Raw genomic sequence first — 26,122 nt, 5'->3', positions numbered from 1 at the left:
ACAGGACAACCTCCTGAGAGCCTCAGAATTTAAAGGAGGATGTGGGGATCACCATGCAACCCTGCAGGTATTTGGGTGGCTGTTGAACCTAAAAAGTCAATGTTCATACTAGGCTTACCGCTGGACTCCATGGAAGCGAGAGTTTTCGCCCTTCAGACAAACTGCAGACTCTTAGTCGCGGTAAAACTATAGCTGAACCACAGGTGGTCGTCGCTGCATTTCTGCATGGGAGTTCTGGGCCTCTTGGTGACCTCCTTCGAGGCGGTACCATATGCACATTTCCACCAGAGTCTTGCAGAAGGAGATATTGACGCAATGGGACATATCTCCGTTATCCCTGGATCAGCAGATTCAGGTGAGGCAGTCAGGGACTCCCTGCTCTGATGGCCGAGATCCCTGGCACTTCGGTCCGGGAAGTCGTTCCTACCTCTGCATTGGGCTGTGATCACAACAGACGCCAGCCTGACGGCGTCTGGGAGTACAGTCGACCCAGGGTCTCTGGTTGGGTGAGGAACCCAAGTTGCCGATCAATATGCTTGAACTCCGAGCGATCAGGCTTGCCTCTCCACGTAGTCGATGAGACTACGAGGGTGTACGATCAGGATCCAGTCAGACAACGCCACGGCGGTGGCATATGTCAACCATCAAGGAGGAACAAGTAGCTCGGTTGCAGCACGGGAGGTCACTCACATCCTTCAGTGGACAGAGCGACAGGTACAGGCCTTCCGGACTACCTAAGTCGCCAGATGCTGGGCCCAGGAGAATGGGCATTGCATCCAGACATGTTCAGGCTATTGTGCCTGCGGTGGGGCACATCAGATATGGATCTCCTGGCTCCCATTTCAATCGGAAGGGCCCAAGATTCTTATCCAGGATAAGAGATCCTTGGACTGACACGCCAGTCACGCTGATGGCCCCATGGGCTGATCTACGACTTTCCTCCACAAAAGCTACTACCACGTCTGCCCCACAGAGTGGAGGCCGAGGGGGTTCCAGTAATACTAACACCCCGGATTGGCCTTGGCGTCCCTGACGCGCCAATCTAGTATGCCTGATTGCGAAGGCTCCCTGGCCACTGCCTTTGCCAGAGGACCTTCTGTGTCAAGGTCCGCTTCTCCATCTTGTTTTACCATAGCTGGTTTTAACAGTATGGCTGTTGAGAGACAGATGTTAAGGTACTAAGGCCTATCGGACGGAGATCTTCTCTCGGAAGATATAGCGTCATACCTGGAAGACGTACATCTCTGTGTGAGGAGACAGGATGACATCCGTGCACCTATTCACTTCCCAGGATCCTGTGTTTCTACAGCGAGTAGTAGACCAGAAGTTGGTTTCAAGCATCATTGGGGGACAAATATCAGCCTTGGCCCTGGCGTCTCACTTTCTAGTGTTGTTCAGGGGGTCTGACTTGATGTCCCTCCGGTGCGTCCACCGCTGCCCCTTGGGATCTGAACCTGGTGTTATCAGCGCTTCAGAAACTGCCGTTTGAGAACATCGGAGGAATTCCCTTGTTGACTCTTTCTCAGAAAAGGGGTCTTTCCAGTGGCCATTACATTGACCAGGAGGGTTTTAGAACTGGCGGCCTTGTCTTGCAAGTCGCCCTATATGGTTTGCAACCTTCCTTTCTGCCAAAGGTGGTTTCGGCATTTCGCATCAAGGATATTATGTTACCATCTCTGTGTCCTAAAACCGACATCCTAAGAGGTGGCCCTTTATTCCCTGGACGTGATCAGGGCTATAAGGATGTATTTGTCTGCCACGGCTCCCCTTCAGGAGTTAGATCTGTTAGTTTCTGTAGTTGGTCTGAAAAAGAGGTATGGCAGTCTAGTGAATCACCATATCCGGGTGGGTCAGACAGATGTGGTGCAGGCCTACGCCTTGAAGGGGCAGGTGCCCCCCCTTTCCTGCCATAGCCGATTCCACCAGGACAATTGGGGCCTCTCGGGCTTGCTTATTGCTATTGTTTTTTTTTCAAAAAATATGTAGAAATGCATATCGGCCTAAACCTGAGGAAAAAATTTGTTTAAAAATAAAAAAATTGGATATTATAGCAAAAACTTTAAAATGTTGTGTGTTTTTTTTTTTTTTTTTCCCCAAAATTGACGCGTTTTTTTTTTTTTTTTTTTTTGGCGCAAAAAATAAACCACAAAGGTGATCACGTACCACCAAAAGAAAGCTCTATTTGTGGGGGGAAAAAATGACATACATTTTGTTAGGGTACAATGCCGCACGACCTCGCAATTGTCAGTTAAAGCGAGACAGTGCCGAATTACATAAAATGGCCTTTTGGGGGCAAATCCTTCCGGGGCTGAAGTGGTTAATCTTATATCGCTGTGCTACTGGCAAAGGTGGACCATGTCTGCGGTGTCGGTTACATACAATTTTTCTCAATATATTTCAAGTAAAGTTGAAATCTGTTTACATGAAAATAACTGCCTTTTGCCATTCTGTTGGTTCTATTACTGTTTTGCACATTCAATTTGAAATCGTAGGGAAAATACATTTACTTGAAACAGATTAGAGGCTTTTTGACGTTCTATTCATTACTACTGCATTGCATAATATTCTTAAGAGTGAAAATTTGTCTAAATAAACTTAGAGGCTCTTTGCCATTTCATATATATTTTCAAAAATAAGTATTGAACGAATCACCATTTTTCTTTTTTTTTTTTTTATTTCTTTTTTTTTTTTTTTTTTATAGGTAAATATTTCTAAAGGTGCTGTGTACATGTCGGTAACAACCCATGCAATCCATACATACAAAAAAAATTCAGAAATTAACGGAATGACACAGGAAAAAGTTATTGAACACATAAAGGGAGTTGCAAAAAGGCACGAAAAGCCGACACCAGACAAAATCTATCAGTAATTAGAAAGCAACCCTGCCCATTGTCAGTGCAAATTAATATCAGCTAGTTAAGTCTCAACTGATGACCTATAAAAAAGGTCTCTCGTTACCAAGGTGTCACACTAGAAACCTCTCATGATGGGTAAAAGTAAAGGGCTAACTCATGACTGTCGCAGCCTTATTGTTGCAAAACATGCTGATGCCATTGGTTACAGATGAATTTATTAACTTCTGAATGTTCCAGTGAGCACTAATAGGGCATAAATCTGTAAGTGGAAAACATAATTTCCCCACTTTATATTTCAATTACTTTTCTAATTTTTGTTACTTTCAAGAAGTTATTATTACGTTACTGGATTGTATTTTTAAAATTCATATTTATTTATTAAAAAGGTGAATATAATACAATTTTATAAATAATAAATTGGTAAATGTATATCCCTGCACTACTATATGCTACCCCAAACTTGTCACAGAAATAATATAATAAAAAAAATTATAACAGCTACACCCTAACAGTGCTATCACTGCACTAAATGCAGAATCCAAAAGTGAAATAAAATGGTAAAGCGCTTCCAAGGAAACACTCTAAAGTGTCAAGTGCAATGTGTGTTAAAATAAAAAAATGTTGCCCCTCAACACGCCCTCATAAATGATCTCATTAAAAGACACTTAAATGTTTTATGCAGAATTAAGTTATAAAAATATTAGCTACTTTATCTGTGCCCACAAATGCAAACTGCCTGTGCCCACCATGCAGCCCCTGCCCACCATCCACCATGCAGCCTGCCTGTGCAGGGGAGGTGTGTGTGTATGTGTATATATGACACGCACCCCCCCCCCCCTTAAAATTGTGGGTGCGTGTTCTATCTACGCTGATCAAGACCCCCCCCCCACCGATTTTGAGCTTTTTGGCGGCTTTCGGCCGCTCTCGGAAAGCTGCAGAGAGCTGCCGAGCACCGCCGAGATACACAGGACATCCGCTCTGTATCTCAGCGGCAGCATTTTTAAACGGCAAGCCTGCAAATGACACTGACAAGGCTGCAATGCAAGGCTGTAGATGGACACTGTTAAGGCTGCATTGATGGGCGTTTAAATCTTAAGTTGTTTGTTTCCTGCCTAGTGTAGAAGAACCTGGCTCCCTGAGAGGACCATTGGTCCTGGCAATGTTTTTTTCATTTTTTTTTTTTTTTCTGCAATTTTGATCCTGTGATCTGCAATCAGCCTGGCTGGGTGACAGGCTGGATAACATAGATCCTTGTAGCCTCCCCAGTCTGGCCATCGAGCATGAGCAGACCCTAGCTACGTTCTGGGTCGACCATGACATGCACCTTTTCTGCTCCTGGTTCAGCCGTGAGCTTTTTGTTCCGGGGAACACACATGACTGGGCTACTGCTGTCCATGCCAGTGTGCCGTGACCAACAGCCACCCCGTACTGCTCGGGTGATGGGTCTGTGGTGGAATGCGTCCAGGGAAGGGAGGGGTAAGTATGGCTCTCCCTGCTTCGGCAGGATGGAGCAGCTGGGCATTCCCTGGGAGGGCGACTAGGGGGTCTCTCATTCTTCCTTTCCTCTCCTCTTTCCTTCTCCCTCATTCCCTCCTCCCCTGCTGGGGCCACTATCTGACTGGGCATGATGTACGGTGTATGTACCTGTCAGGGGGCTGCGCTGGCTGTTGGGGTCCTTTTTTTTTTTTTCTTTTTTTTTTTCTTTACTACCCTTTTTCTTCACCGTGTGGTGCTTGGGCTATTTTTGCATGAGAAGAGGCTGCCGTCATTTTGCTGAGGCTGTGGCCATTTTCCTGTAGTCTTATGCCGTGTATGTGCGGTCAGCCTTTTCTAGAATGCTCGACGGCCATTTTCTTGGTGACTTTTTTTTTTTTTCTTTTTTTCTTTTTTCTTTTTTTTTACTAGGACGCCCGGCTGTCATTTTCCTGTAGCCTCAGCACATTTTTACCTCTAGTAAAAAAAAAAATAAAAATATATATATATATATATATATATATATATATATATATATATATATATATATATATATATATATATATATATATATATATATATATATATATATATATATATATATATATATATATATATATATAATATTTAGACGGGGTCAGGCGCCACCGATATTGGCTAAAATGGAGTATGTACAAAGAGGTGAGTACACATAAAGCACTAGCCACTTTGCCCATTCAGTAAGTGTCTGCGACCCCAAGGCCGTGGCCAGCACAGGTCGTAATGTTGACCCCCACCACCGTAAACATGGACCGGGCCACTGCCTCGGCCCTCCTGTCGGCAGGGTCCTTGAAGGCAGGAGTCCCTTCTACCAGAATCGTGGTTACTTTATTTAACCTGGATACTGGGGGGGGGGGGGGGGGGGGGATCTACTCCTTGTAGATGAACTTATCAAAATAAGTCAAAAATGGAAACACCTTAGGTGTGCGGGGTGGTTTGTGGGACCCAAAAAGGGACCTCCACCTCAGCAGAAGTTTCTGCTGCATCCTGTATCTTCAGGGTATCCCTGATACCCTGTGATAAGTGTGCCTACTAGCGCTTTTTCCTGCGCTAACCCAGACACATGTCAGAATGGGGGACGCCAGTCACCGCGAGGCCCAAATCTGAATCGGATATCCCCACAAGACGGGGGGTGCAGGGGGGACTCACCACCCTGACTGAGTTCTGTGCTGCCGCTGACCACTCTATCCTGTGTCAAAGTGCCTAGAGTGAAAACCACGCTGTTCTGTGGTACACAGACCAGGCACTAGAGGTAAAAATGTAAAAGGCACACAGGTCACACAGACCCCAGACCGCGCCACGGGGGCTCCAATAAGAAAAAGGCGTAAACCGGAAGGACACAAGGACAGTGTCGCCACCCCTAGACCTCACAATCCCAAAAGGAAATGCAAGCAGTAACAAAAAATATATATATATTTAGACGGGGTCAGGTGCCACAGATATTGGCTAAAATGGAGTATGTACAAAGAGGTGAGTACACATAAAGCACTAGCCACCTTGGGGACACAGTGGTTACAAAGGTAAAAAGCCGTACTATCCACTGGTAAGGTACAGAGACGGTAAAAAGAAGTAAGCAGAACTCAAACCATATGATATCCCCCACTAGTAGGTATTACTACTAAGGTACTAGTGATGATGCACACCAATGTTTATAATGTGCTAGGGGGTATCACAAATTATATAAATGGCTCACCCAAAGGTGTGTGTATATACTCGTTAGCACTTATGTAGCCATATACCAGATAAGCAGGTAAGCACAGCAAAAACACATATATAAAAAACATATACAGAAAAGATATATATAGAAAAACCGGGGTATTGGGTTATATATATGTAAACCTAGCAGGTTAAAGATAATGATAAATGTGTGTCCATGCGTCTGTACACATGCATATACACTAAACCCATAGAGGCCTCTGAAAGTGCTGATAAAGTGCAAATGGCTACAAATATGTACGCAAAGTGCAAATATGATATGCAAATATAATCTTTGAACACATAAAGTGCTTGGTGCAAATATAAATTGATCACACTATAAGTAATTACAAATAAAAATAGAAAAGCAGAAAAATCATAAAACCCTCAAAAAAAATTTTTTCAAAAATTACAACAAAAAATACAGCAGAGTTCATAAAGGCCCCAAAAAATTCATATATAGCCCAGACAAAAAACTCATATATAGCCCAGACAAAAAACTCATATATAGCCCAAACGGCAAACTCCTAAAAAGTGCAGCCCAAAAACAGACCAAAACCAAAAGGAAAAGCAAAAAGAAAATAAGTGTCCACAAAATCTTCAGATAGGTGCAGGATGAAAGTGACTGGTGCTCAAATACATAAAATTCAGGTGACTTCCATGCTCACCCCCTCAGCTCCCCACTCACTGGAACTATCAGCCCACGAAGGGCAATCAGGACTGTAGATTTCACACAGCAAGGATCGGTCCACAGAAGCAAGGTTTGAAGGAAGCCGTGTTCCACTTTCTTCTTGATGTATGAAGAAAACTAGTGCTGATGACTCAAGGTTTCCTCAGGGAGAAAAAAGGGGGGGAAGACTCCATAGTACAGTAATTCCAGGTCTCAAAAGGTTAGCTTTATAAAACCATAAGCTTTATTGACACACCGATAAGAGAGATGTTTTTGCAAAAAACAAGTAACAAAAAACCCCTAGGGGATATAGTACATAAAAAATATATAATTGTGCAATCCCAGGATGACTTAAAATAAATACACACAGTCTTTTCCAGAGAGTACGAAAAACTATATATAAAAAAATGGGGGGCTTGGGTGCACCTGTCTACTCCACAGGGTATGGATCCGCTATGCCCAGTGCGGTGGACTGGGGGGGGGGGGGGGGGGAGGAGCATACACCGCTGGTCCTCACGGGGGGGATGGTGACCCACCGCCTGTGATGGAGCTGACAGTACCCGGCCGTATCGTTAGGAACAAGCACGTTGACGATCGAATCTAGCGTGCGTTCCGCCCTGCGTTCCACCTAGCTCAGACAGTTAATCCGGAAGTGGCGTGCGTAATTACGCCAGTCCGCCGCACTGGGCATAGCGGATCCATACCCTGTGGAGTAGACAGGTGCACCCAAGCCCCCCTTTTTTTCTCCCCCTGCTTACCTTTTGACAGTGTGTGTGCTTGTACACCACCTGTGCTCATACAAGGGATTTAGGTAGAGGAGGTGTGTATATACAAATAGCTACCTCACACCTCTTTCTACTTTTTTATTATTCACTTATTTTATATTTTTATTGTATACCTTTGATTACCCCCCTTTTTTTTTTCCTTTTGATTTATCTATTTTTATCAAGTACCCATTTTTTTTATATAGTTTTTCGTACTCTGGAAAAGACTGTGTGTATTTATTTTAAGTCATCCTGGGATTGCACAATTATATATTTTTTTATGTACTATATCCCCTAGGGGTTTTTTGTTACTTGTTTTTTGCAAAAACATCTCTTATCGGTGTGTCAATAAAGCTTATGGTTTTATAAAACTAACCTTTTGAGACCTGGAATTACTGCACTATGGAGTCTTCCCCCCTTTTTTCTCCCTGAGGAAACCTTGAGTCATCAGCACTAGTTTTCTTCATACATCAAGAAGAAAGTGGAACACGGCTTCCTTCAAACCTTGCTTCTGTGGACCGATCCTTGCTGTGTGAAATCTACAGTCCTGATTGCCCTTCGTGGGCTGATAGTTCCGGTGAGTGGGGAGCTGAGGGGGTGAGCATGGAAGTCACCTGAATTTTATGTATTTGAGCACCAGTCACTTTCATCCTGCACCTATCTGAAGATTTTGTGGACACTTATTTTCTTTTTGCTTTTCCTTTTGGTTTTGGGCTGAACTTTTTAGGAGTTTGCTGTTTGGGCTTTATATGAGTTTTTTGTCTGGGCTATATATGAATTTTTTGGGGCCTTTATGAACTCTGCTGTATTTTTTGTTGTAATTTTTGAAAAACATTTTTTTGAGGGTTTTATGATTTTTCTGCTTTTCTATTTTTATTTGTAATTACTTAGTGTGATCAATTTTATATTTGCACCAAGCACTTTGTGTTCAAAGATTATATTTGCATATCATATTTGCACTTTGCGTACATATTTGTAGCCATTTGCACTTTATCAGCACTTTCAGAGGCCTCTATGGGTTTAGTGTATATGCATGTGTACAGACGCATGGACACACATTTATCATTATCTTTAACCTGCTAGGTTTACATATATATAACCTAATACCCCTGTTGTTTTTCTATATATATCTTTTCTGTATATGTTTTTTATATATGTGTTTTTGCTGTGCTTACCTGCTTATCTGTGCATTATCACTAGTACCTTAGTAGTAATACCTACTAGTGGGGGATATCATATGGTTTGAGTTCTGCTTACTTCTCTTTACCGTCTCTGTACCTTACCAGTGGATAGTACGGCTTTTTACCTTTGTAACCACTGTGTCCCCAAGGTGGCTAGTGCTTTATGTGTACTCACCTCTTTGTACATACTCCATTTTAGCCAATATCTGTGGCACCTGACCCCGTCTAAATATATATATATTTTTTGTTACTGCTTGCATTTCCTTTTGGGATTGTGAGGTCTAGGGGTGGCGACACTGTCCTTGTGTCCTTCCGGTTTACGCCTTTTTCTTATTGGAGCCCCCGTGGCGCGGTCTGGGGTCTGTGTGACCTGTGTGCCTTTTACATTTTTACCTCTAGTGCCTGGTCTGTGTACCACAGAACAGCGTGGTTTTCACTCTAGGCACTTTGACACAGGATAGAGTGGTCAGCGGCAGCACAGAACTCAGTCAGGGTGGTGAGTCCCCCCTGCACCCCCCGTCTTGTGGGGATATCTGATTCAGATTTGGGCCTCGCGGTGACTGGCGTCCCCCATTCTGACATGTGTCTGGGTTAGCGCAGGAAAAAGCGCTAGTAGGCACACTTATCACAGGGTATCAGGGATACCCTGAAGATACAGGATGCAGCAGAAACTTCTGCTGAGGTGGAGGTCCCTTTTTGGGTCCCACAAACCACCCCGCACACCTAAGGTGTTTCCATTTTTGACTTATTTTGATAAGTTCATCTACAAGGAGTAGATCCCCCCCCCCCCCCCCCCAGTATCCAGGTTAAATAAAGTAACCACGATTCTGGTAGAAGGGACTCCTGCCTTCAAGGACCCTGCCGACAGGAGGGCCGAGGCAGTGGCCCGGTCCATGTTTACGGTGGTGGGGGTCAACATTACGACCTGTGCTGGCCACGGCCTTGGGGTCGCAGACACTTACTGAATGGGCAAAGTTGTTGCACCCTGAATTGGAGAAGCAACAGTCTTCCCCGGTCTGCATAGAACTGCCAGATCAGTTAGTGCATGGCCTTAAGTATGTCTGTGATGCGGCCCTTGATACAGTCCCCCTGCTCTCTAGAGCATCAGTATCAGCAGTGGTGCTACGGCACCTGATTTGGCTGGTCTACAGACCAGGCATCTAAAAAAAGCACTGGCGGATTTACCCTTCCAAGGTGAGAGGCTTCATGGAAATACATTATTAAAAATGTTACTGGTGGGAAGAACACGTTGCTCCCACAGTCCAGGAAGGCTAAGGACCCACGCCATTCCCAGTCCGAGAAGGCGTCTGCTGAAGGACAAACGTTCCTGGTTTTGTAAGCCAAACAAGTCTACGAGCAAAAATGTTACTGCATGAAAGTTTACCGATTCTCGGGTGGGAGGTAGTCTTCGGAAGTTTGCAGCCTGGTGGACCTCCCTACTGTCTGACCCAATGGGTTTGCGAACTGGTTTCATCGGGGTACAACATGGTTGGTTAGTTTCTTTATTGTCCACCAAACAGATTTTTTTTTTTTTTCCCCCCTCCAACCTACCTCTACTTCCGGCTCATCAGGAACCCCTGTTTGGGGCAGTACGGGACCTTCTGCTGCACGGGGTGATAGTACCTGTACCGACGCTGGAAAGGTTTCAGGGATTCTACTCCAATCTGTAGTCCCCAAAAAGGAAGGTACGCCAAATCCTGGACCTGAAGGCCCAGCTTTGTGAACGTACAAAGGTTCAGGATGGAATCAGTTTGCTCCGTGGTCGCTGCACTCCATCAGGGGGACTTCTTGGCATCCCTGAATATCCAGGTTGTGTACTTGTACCCATATGCCTCAGGCATCAGAGGTTTCTGCAATTTGCAGTCGGGGAATAACACTACCAGTTTATGGCTCTCCGTTTTGGCCTGGCGGCAGCACCCAGGGTCTTTACCAAAGTGTTAGCTCTAATTCTGGCGCTGTTAAGGCAACGTGGAATCACAATCGTGGGTTATCTAGACTACCTCCTTCTGAGGGCAGCTTCACCCTCAGAATTAAGGGAGGATCACCATGCAGACTCTCCAGGAGTGAGTTTGGGTGCTGAACCTAAAGAAGTCGGTGTTAGTGCTGACTCACCACAGGGAGTTCCTGGGCTTACTATTGAACTCTTCAGAAGCAAGAGTTTTTCTCCCTTCAGACAAGCTGCGTTAAGGTTATTGGTGAACCGCAGGTGGTCATCGCTGCGAGTTCTGGGCCTCATGGTAGCCACTTTCGAAGCAATACCGTACGCTAAATTTCACACTCGAGTCTTGCAAAAGGAGATTTTATCAAAATGGAACAAATCTCCATTATCCCTGGATTGTCAAATTTTCGGGTGAGCCAGTTGGTCAAGGATTCCCTTCTATGGTGGCTGAGGTCTCTGGCCCTTCGGTGCGGGAGATCGTTCCTACCTCTCCATTGGACCATGATCAAAACGGACACCAGCCTGACCGGTTGGGGGGGGGGGGGGGGAGTTTTGGGTGTACTGTCAGCCCAGGGCCTCTGGTCGCGGGAAGAATCCCAACTGCCGATCAATGTGCTTGAGCTTCGGTTGATCGGACGGTGCCCCTCCACATGGTCCAGGAGGCTACAAGGCTGTCCAGTCAGGATCCAGTTGGACAACACCACAGCGGTGACATATATCAACCATCAAGGAGGCACATTGAACGCGGCCGCAGCACGGGAGGTCGCTCACATCCTCCAGTGGGCAGAGCGGCACATGCCGGCCCTGACGGCCATATATATTCTGGGTGTAGGAAACTGGCTGGCGGACTACCTAAGTCGTCAGATGCTGGACCCAGGGGAATGGTCGTTGCATCCGGATGTATTCCAGCTCCTTTGCCTAAGGTGGGACACACCAGATGTGGACCTCCTTGGCTCAACTGGAAGGTGCAGAGGTTTGTGTCCCGGATGGACGCATCAGACGTGTTGGTGGCTCCATGGAGGGCCTTATCTTCTGGTTTATGCCTTCCCCTCCCCCCCTCAAACTTCTGCCATGTCTACTACGCAGAGTGGAGGCCGAGGGGATTCAGTGATTGTCCCAGATTGGCATTGGTATCCTTGGTACGCCGACCTAGTACGACTGGTGGCGGATGTTCCTTGGTGGCTGCCGATGTGAGAGGACCAATACTTCATGCTGCTTTACCATTGCTGGTTTTAATGGTGTGGCTGTTGAAAACCAGGTACTAAGGGACCGAGGTCTGTCACTCAGTAATTTCCACTATGCCGAGGGCACGGAAGTAGACTTCTCGAAAGATTTACCATTGTACGTAGAAGGCTTAAATCTCCCATGTGTGAGGAGATGGGGTGGCATCCGCGTACATATTCAGGTTCCAGGATCCTGCTGTTTTTGCAGCGAGGAGTGGATCAGAAACTTTCCTTGAGCACCTTCATGGGGCAGATATCAGTCTTGGCTGTCTTTTTCCAATGTCCTTTGGCGACAAGTGGTTCGTTACGTAGTCCCTCCGGTTTGACCACCACTACCTCCATGTGATCTGAATTTGGTACTATCGGCACTCCAGAAACCACCGTTTGAAAACATTAGGGAGATTCCCTTGTTAAGTTTGTCAGAAAGTAGTCTTTCTACTGGCTATTACATCTGCCAGGAGGGCTCTGTTGGTGGCCTTGTCATGCAAGTCTTTCCAACATGGTCATCTACAAGTATGAGGCAGTGCTACGTCCGCAGCCCTCTTTCCTTCCAAGGGTGGTTTCGGCATTCCATCTCAATGAGGACCATCGTGTTACCATCCCTATGTCCTAAGCCATCACACCCAAAAGAGCATTGCATTCCCTGGACGTGGTCTGGGCTGTACGGGTGTATCTGTCTGCTACAGCTCCCTTCCCGGAAGTCAGACTCTGTTTATCTCAGTGGCTGATCAGAAAAAAGGTCTGGCGGTCTCGTCTGTCCACGATTTCTCGGTGGATCAGACAGATCGTGGTTCAGGTCTAGGAAAAGGGTGCACCCAGTCCCTTTAAGGAATATCATGGCTCATTCCACCAGGGCAATTGGAAGCTCCTGGGCTTTCCGACATCAAGCGTCTGTCTCCCAGGTGTGTAAGGCGGCGAATTGGTTGTCCATTCACACTCACTAAATTCTAAAAAGTTGACGTATGTGCATCTTCGGATGCTTGCTTTGGCTGCAAGGTTTTACAGGCGGCTGTGGAAGGTTGCAATTTACACTTTAAGTTACAAGTTTGTTGTAAACGCATCTTTGCATAAGTTGGCCGCTGCTTTTGATGGCAACTCCTCTGAGGTGTTCCTTTTGTTGTGGGTTAAGTTTTGCTGTTTCCACCCCTCGTTTTTTGCTGCTTGGGGACCTCCATAAGGTCAAGAATTAAAAGAGCTGTGTCCGTCAATGAACGAAAGAGAAAATGGTATTTGTGTACTCACTGTAAAATCCTTTTCTCTGAAGTTTTCTCTCAAGTTCTTTGACGGACACAGCACCCACCCCTCCTATTTATGTTTGTACTGCTTTGACGAACTGAGCTTCAGGAGGCAGGGTGAGGGGTTATAGCCAGAGGGACCGCCCCCTGGGTGGTGCTGTGCAGTCTTGCCGTTTTTTACATGTGTTACATGTTCTGCCTAGTCCTCTCCTGAAGGTGGCATGATAACCCTAAGGTCAAGAATTAAAGGAGCTGTGTGTGTCAGTGAACTTCAGAGAAAAGGATTTTACGATGAGTACAAAAATCCCATTATTCCATCCATAATCTCCCCTACAAAACAATAACTACCCATATTCCTATGAGAAACAGGTCAAATGTATTACATAGGATGTGTAGCTATGATATTCCACCCATTATCCCCATGAAGAACAATATTTATACCCATATTCCTATCAGAAATTGGTTGACCTTCTTTCTGAGATTTGTGTGTGTGTTTTTTTTTTTTTTTTTGTTTTTTTTTTTTTTTTTTTTGCTAAATTACTTAGAAAAAAAAACCCACCAAAATACACTTTTGGATAAAAAAAAAAACAGTAAAGTTAGCCCAATTTCTTTTTGTCTTCTGAAAGATGTTACGCCAAGTAAATTAATAGCCAACACGTCAAGCTTCAAAATTGTGCTCATTTGTGGAATGGCTATAAACTTTTACCCTTAATGATCACCATGGGCAATGTTTAAAAAATTCTACAGGTTGCATGTTTTAAGTTAGAGGACCTAAAATTATTGCTCTCGCTCTAACAATCACGGCAATACTTCACATGTATGGTTTGAACAGTTTCCATATGCATTCACTTCTGCACGCAAGCTTGGCGGGACGGGGCACGTTCAAAAAATGTTTTTTTTTTTTTTTTTTTTTAATTCAACTTTTTATTTTTACACTATTCTATAAAGTTATTCTATTCCTATTACAAGGAATGCAAAAACCCCTTGTAATTAGGGATGAGCTAAATCATTTAAAACTGCTATTGTCAAGTCCTGGCAATAGAGATGAAAATCATTGATAAAAATGGGGTGGGGTCCCCCAGGCCCTATATATTCTGAACAGCAGTATATATACTATATGGCCTGCCCTATATACTCTGCAGAAAATTTGAGCCTCAGATGTTGGTGGCACCAGAACACTCTAACCCCCTCAGATACTCTTGTTGAGCGCAGGAATGGGCCCTGCTGTGAAATATTAGATCAAAAATTGGAAATACATGCCGCTGAGACAAATTGGGCCTTAGGCAGTGGTGTTGGTGCCCTAAACCAAAAATATTCTTAGAAGGTAGCATCATCAAGATTGAGGAGGAATAGGCTAGTCACTCAGCATAGGCAGTCTTCAAGGGATCCCACATCCATATAAAATGAAATCGTTTACATCAGCAACAGGTGCTTGATAGCTGCTGTTCTAAGAATCCGTTACAAACCCTACAGCAGCACTGAATGTGAGTTCAGAAAGAGCGCTGGATGCAAGACAGGCCAGTAGCTCAGTTGCATATTGAGCAAGCTCTGGCCAGTGGTCCATCCTCAAGACCCAGTAACCCAGTGGATGCTCTGTTGGAAAGATCTCCAGGTCTGCACATGCTCCTAGATATTTCTGCACCATGTAATGCAGATGGTGGTGAGGGTTGCTTGAACCAATCAGACCTTGGCGCTGAGAACTGAAATTGTCTGAAGGCATCAGTCAGCTGGCCAGCTTCTCCACCGCTCTTTCTCTGACTGAAGGTAGCCTGAGCAACACGTTATCCAGCACCAGGAAATTGTAACCTCCTAGGGTCTGGCAATGCATTGCACAAACCTTTCTTCAAGGTCTCCTGAAGATGTTTCATCCTCTGCGCCCTCTGCGAAGGTGGGATGAGTTCTGCAACCTTACCCTTGTTAACGTGGATGAAGAAGGGTTGCCAGCCAGTAATGAATCCCTCTCCTTGATACCATGAATCCTAGGGTCCTTTTGCAGGCTTTGCAGAATCAGGGAGGCCATGCAGTGTAAATTTGCAGAGGCATTCAATTGAGTCCTCTGGATCACATGATCCATTACAACCTCCTCCAAGCCACATACAAATTGTTGGGTTTCTAGGGACTGAAAACAATCCCTTGGGGACTGCTGCTGAGTGTTATCCTCCACGTCTATGCTGACACAATCCTCTTTCCTTTTCCTTTTCCTTTTCCTTTTCCTTTCCCTTTCCCTTTCCCTTTCCCTTTCCCTTTCCCTTTCCCTTTCCCTTTCCCTTTCCCTTTCCCTTTCCCTTTCCCTTTCCCTTTCCCTTTCCCTTTCCCTTTTCCTTTTCCTTTTCCTTTCCTTCCTCCTTCCTCCGTGTTAGTACTCCTGTAGGCCTGCCAATCTGGATAAAGGGGGCCTTGAAAGGTAAGGAAATCCTCCTCTTCCTCCCACTGTTTTGTCCATTATTCCAGGAAGCAGTGCTCCAACAGGAAGACAAGAAGGACAGTATCAATGATGCATGCAATGTCACTGCTCACCATCCTCGTTGCCTCCTGAAACAGTGACAGGACAGGGCATGCCTCCTTGATCAGTAGCCACTGGCATGGTGCATGTGCAGCCGCTGCAGCATTGCTAATGTTGAGTTCCTCCTGGTGGGCATGTCACAAATGAGGCTGTTGGTGGGCAGGTTGCATTACCTTTTTAAATGTCAGCCAGCCAAGCACTGGCATTGCATGGCCGGCAGAAATGACCACAGACTCTTGTGGCCTGCCTCAGGAGATCCTGAAAGCCTGGTTACCTGCTCAAGAACCGCTGCACCACCAAATTCAAGATGTGAGCCGAACATGGGTCAAGTGTCCCTGTCGGAGTGCAGAGGGGAGATTGGTGCCATTGTTGTGTACAACCATTCCTGGCTGAAGCTGACATGATGTCAACCACCTCTGAGCCTGCCCCTGCAGAGTTGACAGAATCTCTGCCCCAGTGTGGCTCCTGTCCCCTAAGCAGACCAACTCAAGCACCACATGGCATCTTTTTGCCTGAGTTATTGCGTAGCCCCATGAACGCCTACGGAGCACCACTGGTTCAGATGACAAATCTGCAGAGGAAGAGGCCACAGAGGAAGGAGAAGGTGGAGGAGAGAGCTGTGGCAGAATTGCCACTAGCATTTTGGAGGGGTGGTGGCTGAAAGCTCCAATACTGAACCCTGTCCTGCATCCTTCCCAGCTGCTAGCAGAGTTACCCAGTGCTCCGTGAAAGAAGGGTAACATCCCTGCTCATGCCTGCTGGACCATGAGTTAGCAGTAATATCCACCTTACTGCTGACCGCCCTATCCTACGAGGCCAAAACATTGCTTTCCACATTCCGGTAGAGAGCCAGAATGGCCTTGTGTGTAAAGAAATGGCGTTTTGGAACACACACCACAAAGGGGGCAGAGTCTACCAGCTGAAAAGGCAGCCGTTGTAGTGCTAGCAATTTGCCAAGCTAGCATTTAGACACTGAGCATGTGGATGGCTGGGACTGAATTTCTTTCTACGGTTTAGCAACTGGGGTAGGGTAATTTTCCTGATAAAATCAGATGGTGGTGTACTACCAGCAGATTGGCTGCAAGTACTTGGGACACATTGCTATACCGTCATTCCTTCTCTGTGTGAGTTTTTGAGAGAACTGGAGGTAAAGTGGGGTTGGAGATCCCAGATGAGGAGCAAGGAGAAGTCCGCCCTTTTCATTGATGTGAGTTCTTTCAAGTGCTGTTGCCAACAGACTGCATGGGAGGTCGTCATGTCTGGTCAAGCATGTGGTGCCCAAGCAGCTGCTGTTTTGGCCACACTTGATCCGCTTCAAACATGGGTTGCAAATGGCAACGGTGCGATTTGCTGCACATGTGTCAAAAAGCCCACACCAAAGAACTTTTCAAAATCAGCGGGGCGTCGTGAGTGCCCTGCACCTGCGGATCTCTGCGGTGTGATGCAATAGGGTTGCTGCCCCCTGGAGGGCATCCTGCCTTGTTGATGTGACCTTCTTGGGCACCCCCTCTCTCTAGGTTCACGTTACTCCCTTCCTTAACCTGGGTACCAACATCGGAGCCTTCAAATCATTGCGCATCCTCCAGCAGCATGTACCTGACACTGGTCGAATAGTTCAGGGGACTCCTTGCATGATGGAGGGGCTACAGAAAGGGTGCCTGTGGACAAGGAGCCGGTGGTATAGGCCGCTTTGGCAGCTGCTTTGAAGGGCAAACTACCCTGAGCCTGGGTGACAGAGGATGAGGAAGATGAGGACAGCTTTGTTATCCACTCCACCAACTCTTCTGCATGTTCTGGCACAATAGCACGGCCTGCAGCAGAAAAATAAGACACGTGTGCCCCACGGCCATGTGCAGAGGATGAACCATGTCCATGACTAGCACTGTTGACTGTAGACATAGAGCTTGCTTGTCCTCTTTTTTTTTTTTTTTTTTTTTTAGTGGCCTATGAGCGTCTGCCTCTCCTTGGTGGCCTTCCGGGTATGATTTATATTTTGTTGTGCAACACCACGCTACTCTGTATTGTGTACTGTGTACACCACCAGAAAAGTAGTAACTGCACTACGGGTAAACTGAGCTTCACTTAACTAATTGGGAAGTATTTAATAATTTTTTTCATTTAATTCACATAACGAGATGGTCTGTAGGTAGTGACAACATCTGTGGGTCATACTGAGTGGGGTGGGATTTAGGTAGCGCAGCTACATATATTCTTATATGTATTGATTCTTTGGTTGTGTATCACATCCTGGTAGCTGCAGCTTTAGTTGTGTAGTTACATTTCTCCCTCCTTTTTTTTTTTTTTTTTTTATTATATATCAGGAGCGCGGCAATCTTTTATTCCTTTTTTGTTGCCCAATAATCCAATCCTCCCATCATCCCAATATGCAGTTTAGTACGTCCCGTTTCTCTGATGTAAAAAAACAAGATAAATATTAATCATTTCATTACTTTTTCCCCCTTTTTTAATGTGACCTGTAAACTCAGTTGAACAACCTGAAATCTTTTAGGTGGAGGGAATTAAAAATAAAATAAAATAAAATATAGTTGCTTAAGTGTGCATACTCTCAAACGAATTCTTTGGAGCGCCTTTTGATTTTATTACAGCACTCAGTCTTTTTGGGTATGAGTCTATTAGGAGCTTTTGGGAGACTTCAGATGTGTTATTGCAAAACTATCCTCGGGGCCCTCTAACAGGCCAGGTTTGCAAGATAACTGAAATACATCACAGGTGATATCATTTGCTGCTCAGTGATTGCAGTATTCTAGTCTGCATCTCCCCAAGGTAATACATAAAACCTGGCCTGTTAGTGGGTCCTGAGGACAGGAGTTGATGACCACTGCTCTACCCCATAGCCCAGACTTGAAGAATACGGAGATTGCTGTCACCTGTACCACACAACCAGTACTTGCTAGATATTCCTGCAGCTCCTTTAATGTTTCTGTAGGCCTCTTGGCAGCCTCCCTGACCAGTTTCCTTCTCGCCTTTTCATCAATTTTGGAGGGACTTCCAGTTCTTGGTAATGTCGTCACTCACTGTTTGTGCCCTATTTTCTCCACTTTTATCAAGTCTTCACTGTGTTTCATAGTATATCGCCTTGGAAATTCTTTTGTACCTTTTCACCTGACTGATACCTTTTTAACGATGAGATCCCTCTGATGCTTTGGAAGCTCTCTGCAGACCATGGCTTTTGCTGTAGGATGTGACTAAGAAAATGTCAGGAAAGACCACTAGAACAGCTGATCTTTATTTAGGGTTAATCAGAGGCACTTTAAATGACAGGTGTGTCATTTGAGTTTGAATGTAATTGCTTAATTCTGAGCACAGCTACATCAGAAGAGGGTGTGCACACTTAGGCAACTACTATTTTATATTAACCCCCCCCCCCCCCCCCCCAAAAGATTTTAGTTTATTCTTCAATTGAGTTGTACAGCTTATAGGTCACATTAAAGGTGGAGAAAGTTGAAAAATTGAGCCAAATAACTTTTTTATTTTTTATTTTTTTGTTTTTTTTTATCCCTATATATCATATATTTGTATAAATATTGCACTTGTAGTTGAAAGCACTGTACTATATTTTGGATTATATATAAAAAGATTTTTAACCGCTTCCCGACCGGCGCGCAACAATGTCGGCAGAATGGCATGGGTAGGCAAATTGGCGTACAGGTACGTCCATTTTAAAATTGCCCCGTGCCATCGCGTGCGCGCCGGTCGGGACTCCCGTGAGGCAGATCGCGGGTCCCGCGGACTCAATCGCCGTGGGGATACCCGCGATTGTCTCACGGGGAGGGAGAATGGGGAGATGCCGCTGTAAATGGCATCTCCCCGTTCTGCCTAGCAACAATTGACACTGATCTCTGCTCAGTGTTCTGTAAATCACAGCTACACCCCCCACAGTTATAAACACTCCCCTAGGACACACTTGGCCCCTACGCTGCCACCTCCTGGTTAACCCCTTCACTGCCAGTGTCGTTTACACAGGAATCGGTGCATTTGTATAGCACTGATTGCTGTATAAATGACAATGATCCCAAAAATGTCCGCTGTGTCTGCCATAATGTCAGTCGCAATAAAAAAAAAACAATGATCGCAGCCATTACTAGTACATTTTTTTATAAAAAATGCCATTAAAACTATCCCCTTTTTTGTAAACGCTATAACTTTTGGCTAACCAATAATCACTTATTGCGATTCTTTTTTACCAAAAATATGTAGAAGAATACGTATCGGCCTAAACTGAGGAAAATGATTTTTTTATATATTTTTATATTATAGTAAAAAAGGCGTTTTTTTTTCCAAATTGTTGCATTTTTTTTTTTTTTTTATAGCGCAAAAAATAAAAACCGCAGAGGGGATCAAATGCCACCAAAAGAAAGCTCTATTTGCTTTTTTTTTTTCCACCAAAAAAGGATGTCAAATTTGTTTGGGAGCCACGTCGCACGACTGCGCAATTGTCCGTTAAAGCGTCGTAGTGCCGAATAGCAAAAAAGTGCTCTGGTCTTAAGCCAGCAAAATGGTCCGGGGCTTAAGTGGTTAAACGGTCCATTTAGTTTTTGGGCCAAGTGCATCCTGAAGTTTCGGTCCGGAATTTTAATTTCTGTGCACCACTGTACATATATTAAAACATCAGCAGGAGCGTAAAGGGTTGTAAAGTCAGTTTTTTTTTTTTTTTTTTTTATCCTAATGCATTAAATGCATTAAGATGAGCCTTCTGTGTGCAGCAGCCCCCTCGGCCACCTTAATCTTGACTGAGCCCATCTCTGTCCAGCGATGTCCATGAATGTCTCAGCCATCTGACTCTTCCTTCTGATTGGCTGAGACAAAGCAGTGGCGCCACTGGCTGCCGCTGCTGTCAGTCAGCCAATCGGGAGAGGGGGGGGGGGGGCGGCAGGACGGGCCGCAGCTCCATGTTTGCATGGACACACAGAGCTGTGACTGAGCTTGGGTGCCCCCATAGCAAGGTACTTGCAGGGGGCACTCGACAGGAGGAAGGGGGCAGGAGCGCAGAAAAGGTGCATCCGAGAAGAGGAGGATCTCGGCTGCTCTGTTAAAAAAAAAAAAAAAAAAAACATTGCACAGAGTAGGTAAGTTTAACACGTTTGAGTGATTGTAAAGTCGTTTTTTTTTTTTTTTTTTCAATAAATATAAGATGCCTAGAATAACTGAACTGTTAAGGACCCTTGCCTATGGGGGGGGTGGGTGTTGGCTGGGAGGCATAGGTGCAGTGTGCAGGTTGTCAAGTAAATGACCGGCTGGAAGGGGCTGAAGGCTGTACTAAGAGGTACTCTTGTTTAGGGCCCTTTTGGCCTTCAGGGACAAATCCCCGCAATATAGGTCTTGAGTGATTGCTGTACCCCAGATACCTAGGGCAGATCTAGAAAGTTAAATTCATCACATTAGTACAGTTTCCGACAAATTCAAATACATTATGAAAATGTTATCCTTTCATTTTACAGAAACGCTAAAACTTCTGCAGAGGCTGCTTAAATCTCCTGGATGCAGGAAGATTCCAGTCTTGGTACAAAATAAAGATGATGTCATTGTAACAGCCTCCAACTTCAGCTCAGAAAGGTACTGGTTTTAATGCGCTTAATACTTTTATTCTAATATCCACTGAGCGACAGCTTTAGATTAAGCAACCTAGGGTTCTACTGTTACCTATAGGTGAAATGGGAAGTAGGCACGTACAGATTGACTGTGGGTGGAGTTCATGATGTCATTAGCCTGCCTTTCCACCTCAGCTGTGAGTGGAAGCTTTGTACTCATTCATGGGAGTATTTTAGCAGTCTAAGGGCCCATGCACATTAGGGGCAAAAAAAATGCCAGAACTTCTGGCAGAAAAAGTGGCCTTAAAAAAAAAACATTGAAGTGTTTTTTAGTTTTTTTATTTTTTTTTATTTTTTTTTCCTCTCTCAAAATGCCTCAATGTGCATGGACAAATAGGCTAACATAGAGTTGCTTATATGGGCTGAATTGGCCTCTTGGCTCCTGTGCCTCCTGGCCTATTAGGGGATTTAGGACAACACTGCTTAAGATCACATGACTGCCGTCACATGGTCCAAAAACTCCAGATTGCAGCGAGCGATCGGGAGCTTTCGGCCAGTCAACGGTAACTGTCCTGGAAATGGGCAGCGTGCGTGGCACAAGCGCATAAGTAACAACTCATGCAAACATGCGGCCTTTCAGCGCTAAGGAGCAGGTGCCGAGGGGCTGCATATTTTGCAGGCGGCCAAATGCCTGTGTAAGCAGCATTTTTTTTTTTATTTTATTTTATTTTTTTTTTTAATGCCTAGTGTGCATGGACCCTAAATCTGGCCAAACATCAGTAGAATTTCATTTTATAAAAGTGTTTTTTGGGTTGTTTACATATCTGTTAATGGGGGGTCAAATTTAAGTCTTTCCACTGTAGTGACAAGATCACTAGGAGAATGGAAAATTTTTCTTGGATGAAATTCTGCCAATGGGGTTTTCGTTTGGGGGGAAAATCGTACTTGATGTAATGCTCAGGTGCATTCCGATAAAGAGTATTGGGAGTTTAAAGCCAAACTAAACCCTCCCTATTCATTATAGCCACGGAAGCTGCTATCTTGACTTACGTTTGATATGCAATTGCCATGATGTTGCACATGTGATCATGAGTTGACAAAGGCATACTAGTAACTGTACCAGATATCTTGGGAGACCGTTAAATTGGGGGGTTTAATTCCGCTCTAATGGTCTTGCCATATGCCATCTGTGTCAAAAAGCAAATATATCCTTTTTATATAGCACTTTAATGGGTGAAACATGTTGAGTTTTTCTGGTTGGGGTGCTCACTTTTTAAAGGGCTTCATTGGGAGTTAAAAAAAAATTGTAATTTTAAATGAAACTTGCTCCAACACAACACATGTTGATTGGGGTGCTCAGTTTTTAAGTGGTTTTTATATCATTGATTCTCAACCTCCGTCCTCAAGTACCCCCAACAGGCTATGTTTTGGGAACTTCCCGTACAAAAAATAGCTCTTATCAATACCATGTCATTGATATTGATTTAAGGCAGCTGTGCATAGTGAAGGAAAACTTGAAAACATGGCCTGTTGGTGGTACTTGAGGTTGAGAACCACTTATTTTATATTATCTGAGGATGCGGGATAAAAAATCCCCCCCCCCCCCCCCCAAATATACCTATAGGTTCATGATTTTTACCAACATACTATGCCACATAATGTTGTCGACATTCGTTATTTTACTTAGTAGGTTCTGTGCGTAGAGAGATTAACGCACAGCACTCTCATTAATTTATCAGTTTTGATTCCCACACAGTAGCCAGTAACTCATTTTAGTTCTGAATGGTCCGGCACAAATTTTTGGTTTATTGTCTTAGTCTTACCATATATAGTTTACACCAGCAATGCTCATCCTTTTGAAGAGCAAGGGCCACTTAAGTGATTTGGTAAGCATTCGTGGGCCACAATTAAATATGGGGATTTACTGCCCCCAAACCGCAAATGGAAATGAGATCTTACTGTCCTGAGCCCTCTATAAGGCTCTAAAGTTCAAAGGTAATCAGTGCTGGTTAATAACTAGATCTGTGCAATAGCAGATATACTTTTTTTTTTTTTTTTATCTAAATTGTGACTGCAACACTTGGTGATGTTCACACATCAAATATCTAACATCAGTTGTTTTCAAAAATAGTGTTGTGCTAACGCACAAATCATACATTCATAAAGTGCATAAATCATTAGAGTCCAGTGAAAAATTTAACTCCAAATTCAGGTAGTCTACTGTGAATACAAACGCTTCACCCCAAATGTTCATCAGCCACCTTAAATAAAGCAGCTTACTAAACATTTAGACCCCACGTCTCAAGAGGTCTAACTGCACTTTAGAATGATAAATCCCGCCTGGATGGCTGGCTCCCTCTTACACAGTTGGGTATGTCTCAAGCCTGTTTCAGTTCAGAATGGCATGCCCCACACAGCCACTGTATCGTTTCACATAAACTTGCCTCAGCAACCTTTCTACATAGCCAGAAAGAAAAGGAAATCCCATAATGAAGTACAGTTAAAACAGATTTATTAATAAAATTTATGTGTTCTACAAGCAAAACCATCTAAAAAAATCTGATCGCACAGCAACCGGCTCTTTTGGACGGATGTACGACCTCGCCACCGAGCTCTGCCCCTTTGTGTTGGTACCATTCGTTTGACCCCTAGGGTCAGTCTCTCCCCAGTGTGGTGGATATTCAACCCAGAGCTGGAGTCATGGAAGCTCTTTTCTCTTAAGACATAGAAAGTTCTCATGAGCAATATCGGCCTGTCAGGCTGGGGTGCACTTCAGGATACCCTCCCAGTGCAGGGCACTTGGTCATTGGAGGAAGCACAGCTTTCAGTTAACATTTTGGAGTTCTGGGCCATTTGGTTAGCTGTTCAGTGCTGTTTATTTAGTTTACCAATGCCATGGCCTTGCCCAACCATCAGGAAGGCACCAGGAGTTGCATCACAAAGGCAGTGGACTTGATCTTCCTTTGGGCAAAACTGAACTTTTCTGCCCTGTCCGCCATCCACCCCTATTTATTTTTTTCCTTCCTAGGATGCATTGAGGTGAAAAAACACAAACCTTTACTACCCCTTTTAGGACCCTCGGGTGTCCTGATTAAGTTTATCCTTAAGTATTAAGTCTATTTCTGATATTGGCTTCTGTTAGCCATGAGGGTACAGTCTGTGACTTGTTGTTAACCTTAGTCTTGGTAACTATAGCCCCCTTTTTACTTCCATGAAAACAGAGGAGAAGAATGGATTTAAAAACCCTTGTCTTTTGTAACCAAATTCCATGGGGCCAACATGCTTTGGCCTCATTTTGTTACTGTTAATATATAAAAAAAATTCTTGTGCTTTTTTATTTTTTGTTTTGTTTTGTTTTGTTTTCCATGTGACTTAGATGCCCTGATTGCACGCTTACATTTTTTTTTTTTTAAACACCAGTGACCGATTCCATCAACTTTTAGGCATGCAACATGAGACCTACCTGACAAAATGTCACACTTCATCAGACAATTAAGTTCTTTATACAGCCTACATCTATGTCCAGGGCTACAAAATGATATGCCTCTTCTCCAGCTCCTCCATCGGAGTGGAATCCCAGTATGCCTGCCCTAGATGAGGCAGACAGAAAAGAATGCGGACGACATAAAAGCAATCTTAGAAGAAGCTACAGAATATTTTTCTCCCTCTCTCACTTTCCCAGTTGCACACAACATGCTTGCTAATGTAAAAAAGCTTGTTGCTGCTGTACCCAAAAATCCTGGCATTGTAGTTGATTTTCTGTCTCGCCAAGCTCCTTTGGATACCTGAAAAATCTATTAAGGCCGTCCCAGTTCATGGACTAATAGAATGGGCAAACAGTGATTATTGATTTACTCCTGAAAAGACTGTAGGCATGTTTCTCTGACCGACATAGCTCGCTCCTCTCTGCAACTAAATGGGTTGTTAAGCCTGCCATTAGGAGAACTAGGCAAAATTGTTACACAGTACACACAACTTTAAGTCCCGCCCCAGGTCGAGTCTAGTCTGGCTTGTAAGGATATTCCACACGTTGTTTGTGCTAATTAACCCTGTGTTTGTGTTTATGGTAATGTGCATTGAATAGTCAGTGAGCTAGGAGACAGTCTTACCCTGAAAAGTCCCATCTCTCAGACAACTACTCTGGGTCAATGATTAGATAATTAGCTCATGCTAATTAGGTTAAGTTTTAGTCTTCTACTGTATTATAGTATTATAAATATTTGGCATTTTGGTTCTAATAAATCAGTCTATGTTGAGCAGCTAAGCAAGTGTCGTCTTATTTTGTGCTTGTGAGCGGTTGGAATATCTGATATCTATATTCAGACTTAAAAAGCGGTATACTGACGGAAGCACTTATCAGAGTGTGGGATTGGATCCATCACAAGCTATTTAGAGCTTCTCTGCATGACATTATTAAGAATGTCACAGGTGGTTAGAGCACGTTGCTCCCACAGCCCAAGAAGGCTAAGGAGCCACACCGCAGCCAAGGACCCCTCATTTTCCACTCGAGGCTTTTTCGTCCGCCCGGGACTTCAGGTAAGCACTCCCAGTCCGACAGGACGACTGCTAAGGGACAAAAGCATTGCTGGTCTCGCAAACCTGCAAGCAAAAGTACTACCGCATTAAGGTTTGCCCGCGCCCAACACACATGTTGGGGGGTAGCCTTCGGGAATTTGCAGCTCGGAGGGCCTCTCGGCTGTCCGACCAATGGGTCTGAGAACTGATTTCATCAGGCTACAAGATAGAGTTCCTCTCTTTGCCACCAAACAGATTTTTTTTCCCCTCCAGCATACCTTTGCTCCCGGCTCGCTTGGGGCAGTAAGGGGCCCGCTCAGATGCGGGATGATAGTGCCTATTCCAAAGCTGGGAAGGTTTCCGGGATTTTACTCCAATCTGTTTGTAGTCCCCAAGAAGGAAGGGGTACGTCCAATCCTGGACCTAAAAGCCCTCAATTGCTTTGAAAGTACAAAGGTTCAGAATGGAATCTGTTCGCTCC

At 44.5% G+C, this 26,122-nt stretch overlaps 1 protein-coding gene across 2 annotated transcripts in view; it reads left to right on the top strand.

The window, feature by feature from the left end:
* GTPBP1 (GTP binding protein 1) overlaps nt 1-26,122 on the top strand; it is a 163,852-nt gene that overhangs the window by 88,895 nt on the left and 48,835 nt on the right. For both annotated transcript variants that reach the window (XM_077452291.1, XM_077452293.1), the window contains exon 6: nt 21,037-21,151. In XM_077452291.1, the coding sequence (XP_077308417.1) occupies nt 21,037-21,151 (115 nt within the window). The remainder of the gene's footprint in view (nt 1-21,036; nt 21,152-26,122) is intronic.

The sequence above is a fragment of the Lithobates pipiens genome, unplaced genomic scaffold (assembly GCF_037356315.1).
Source record: "Lithobates pipiens isolate NorthernLeopardFrog02 unplaced genomic scaffold, aLitPip1_a1.2 Scaffold_23, whole genome shotgun sequence".
Lineage (NCBI taxonomy): Eukaryota > Metazoa > Chordata > Amphibia > Anura > Ranidae > Lithobates > Lithobates pipiens.
The sequence above is the reverse complement of the archived record's forward strand: the minus strand, read 5'-3'. Positions and strand labels throughout refer to the sequence as shown.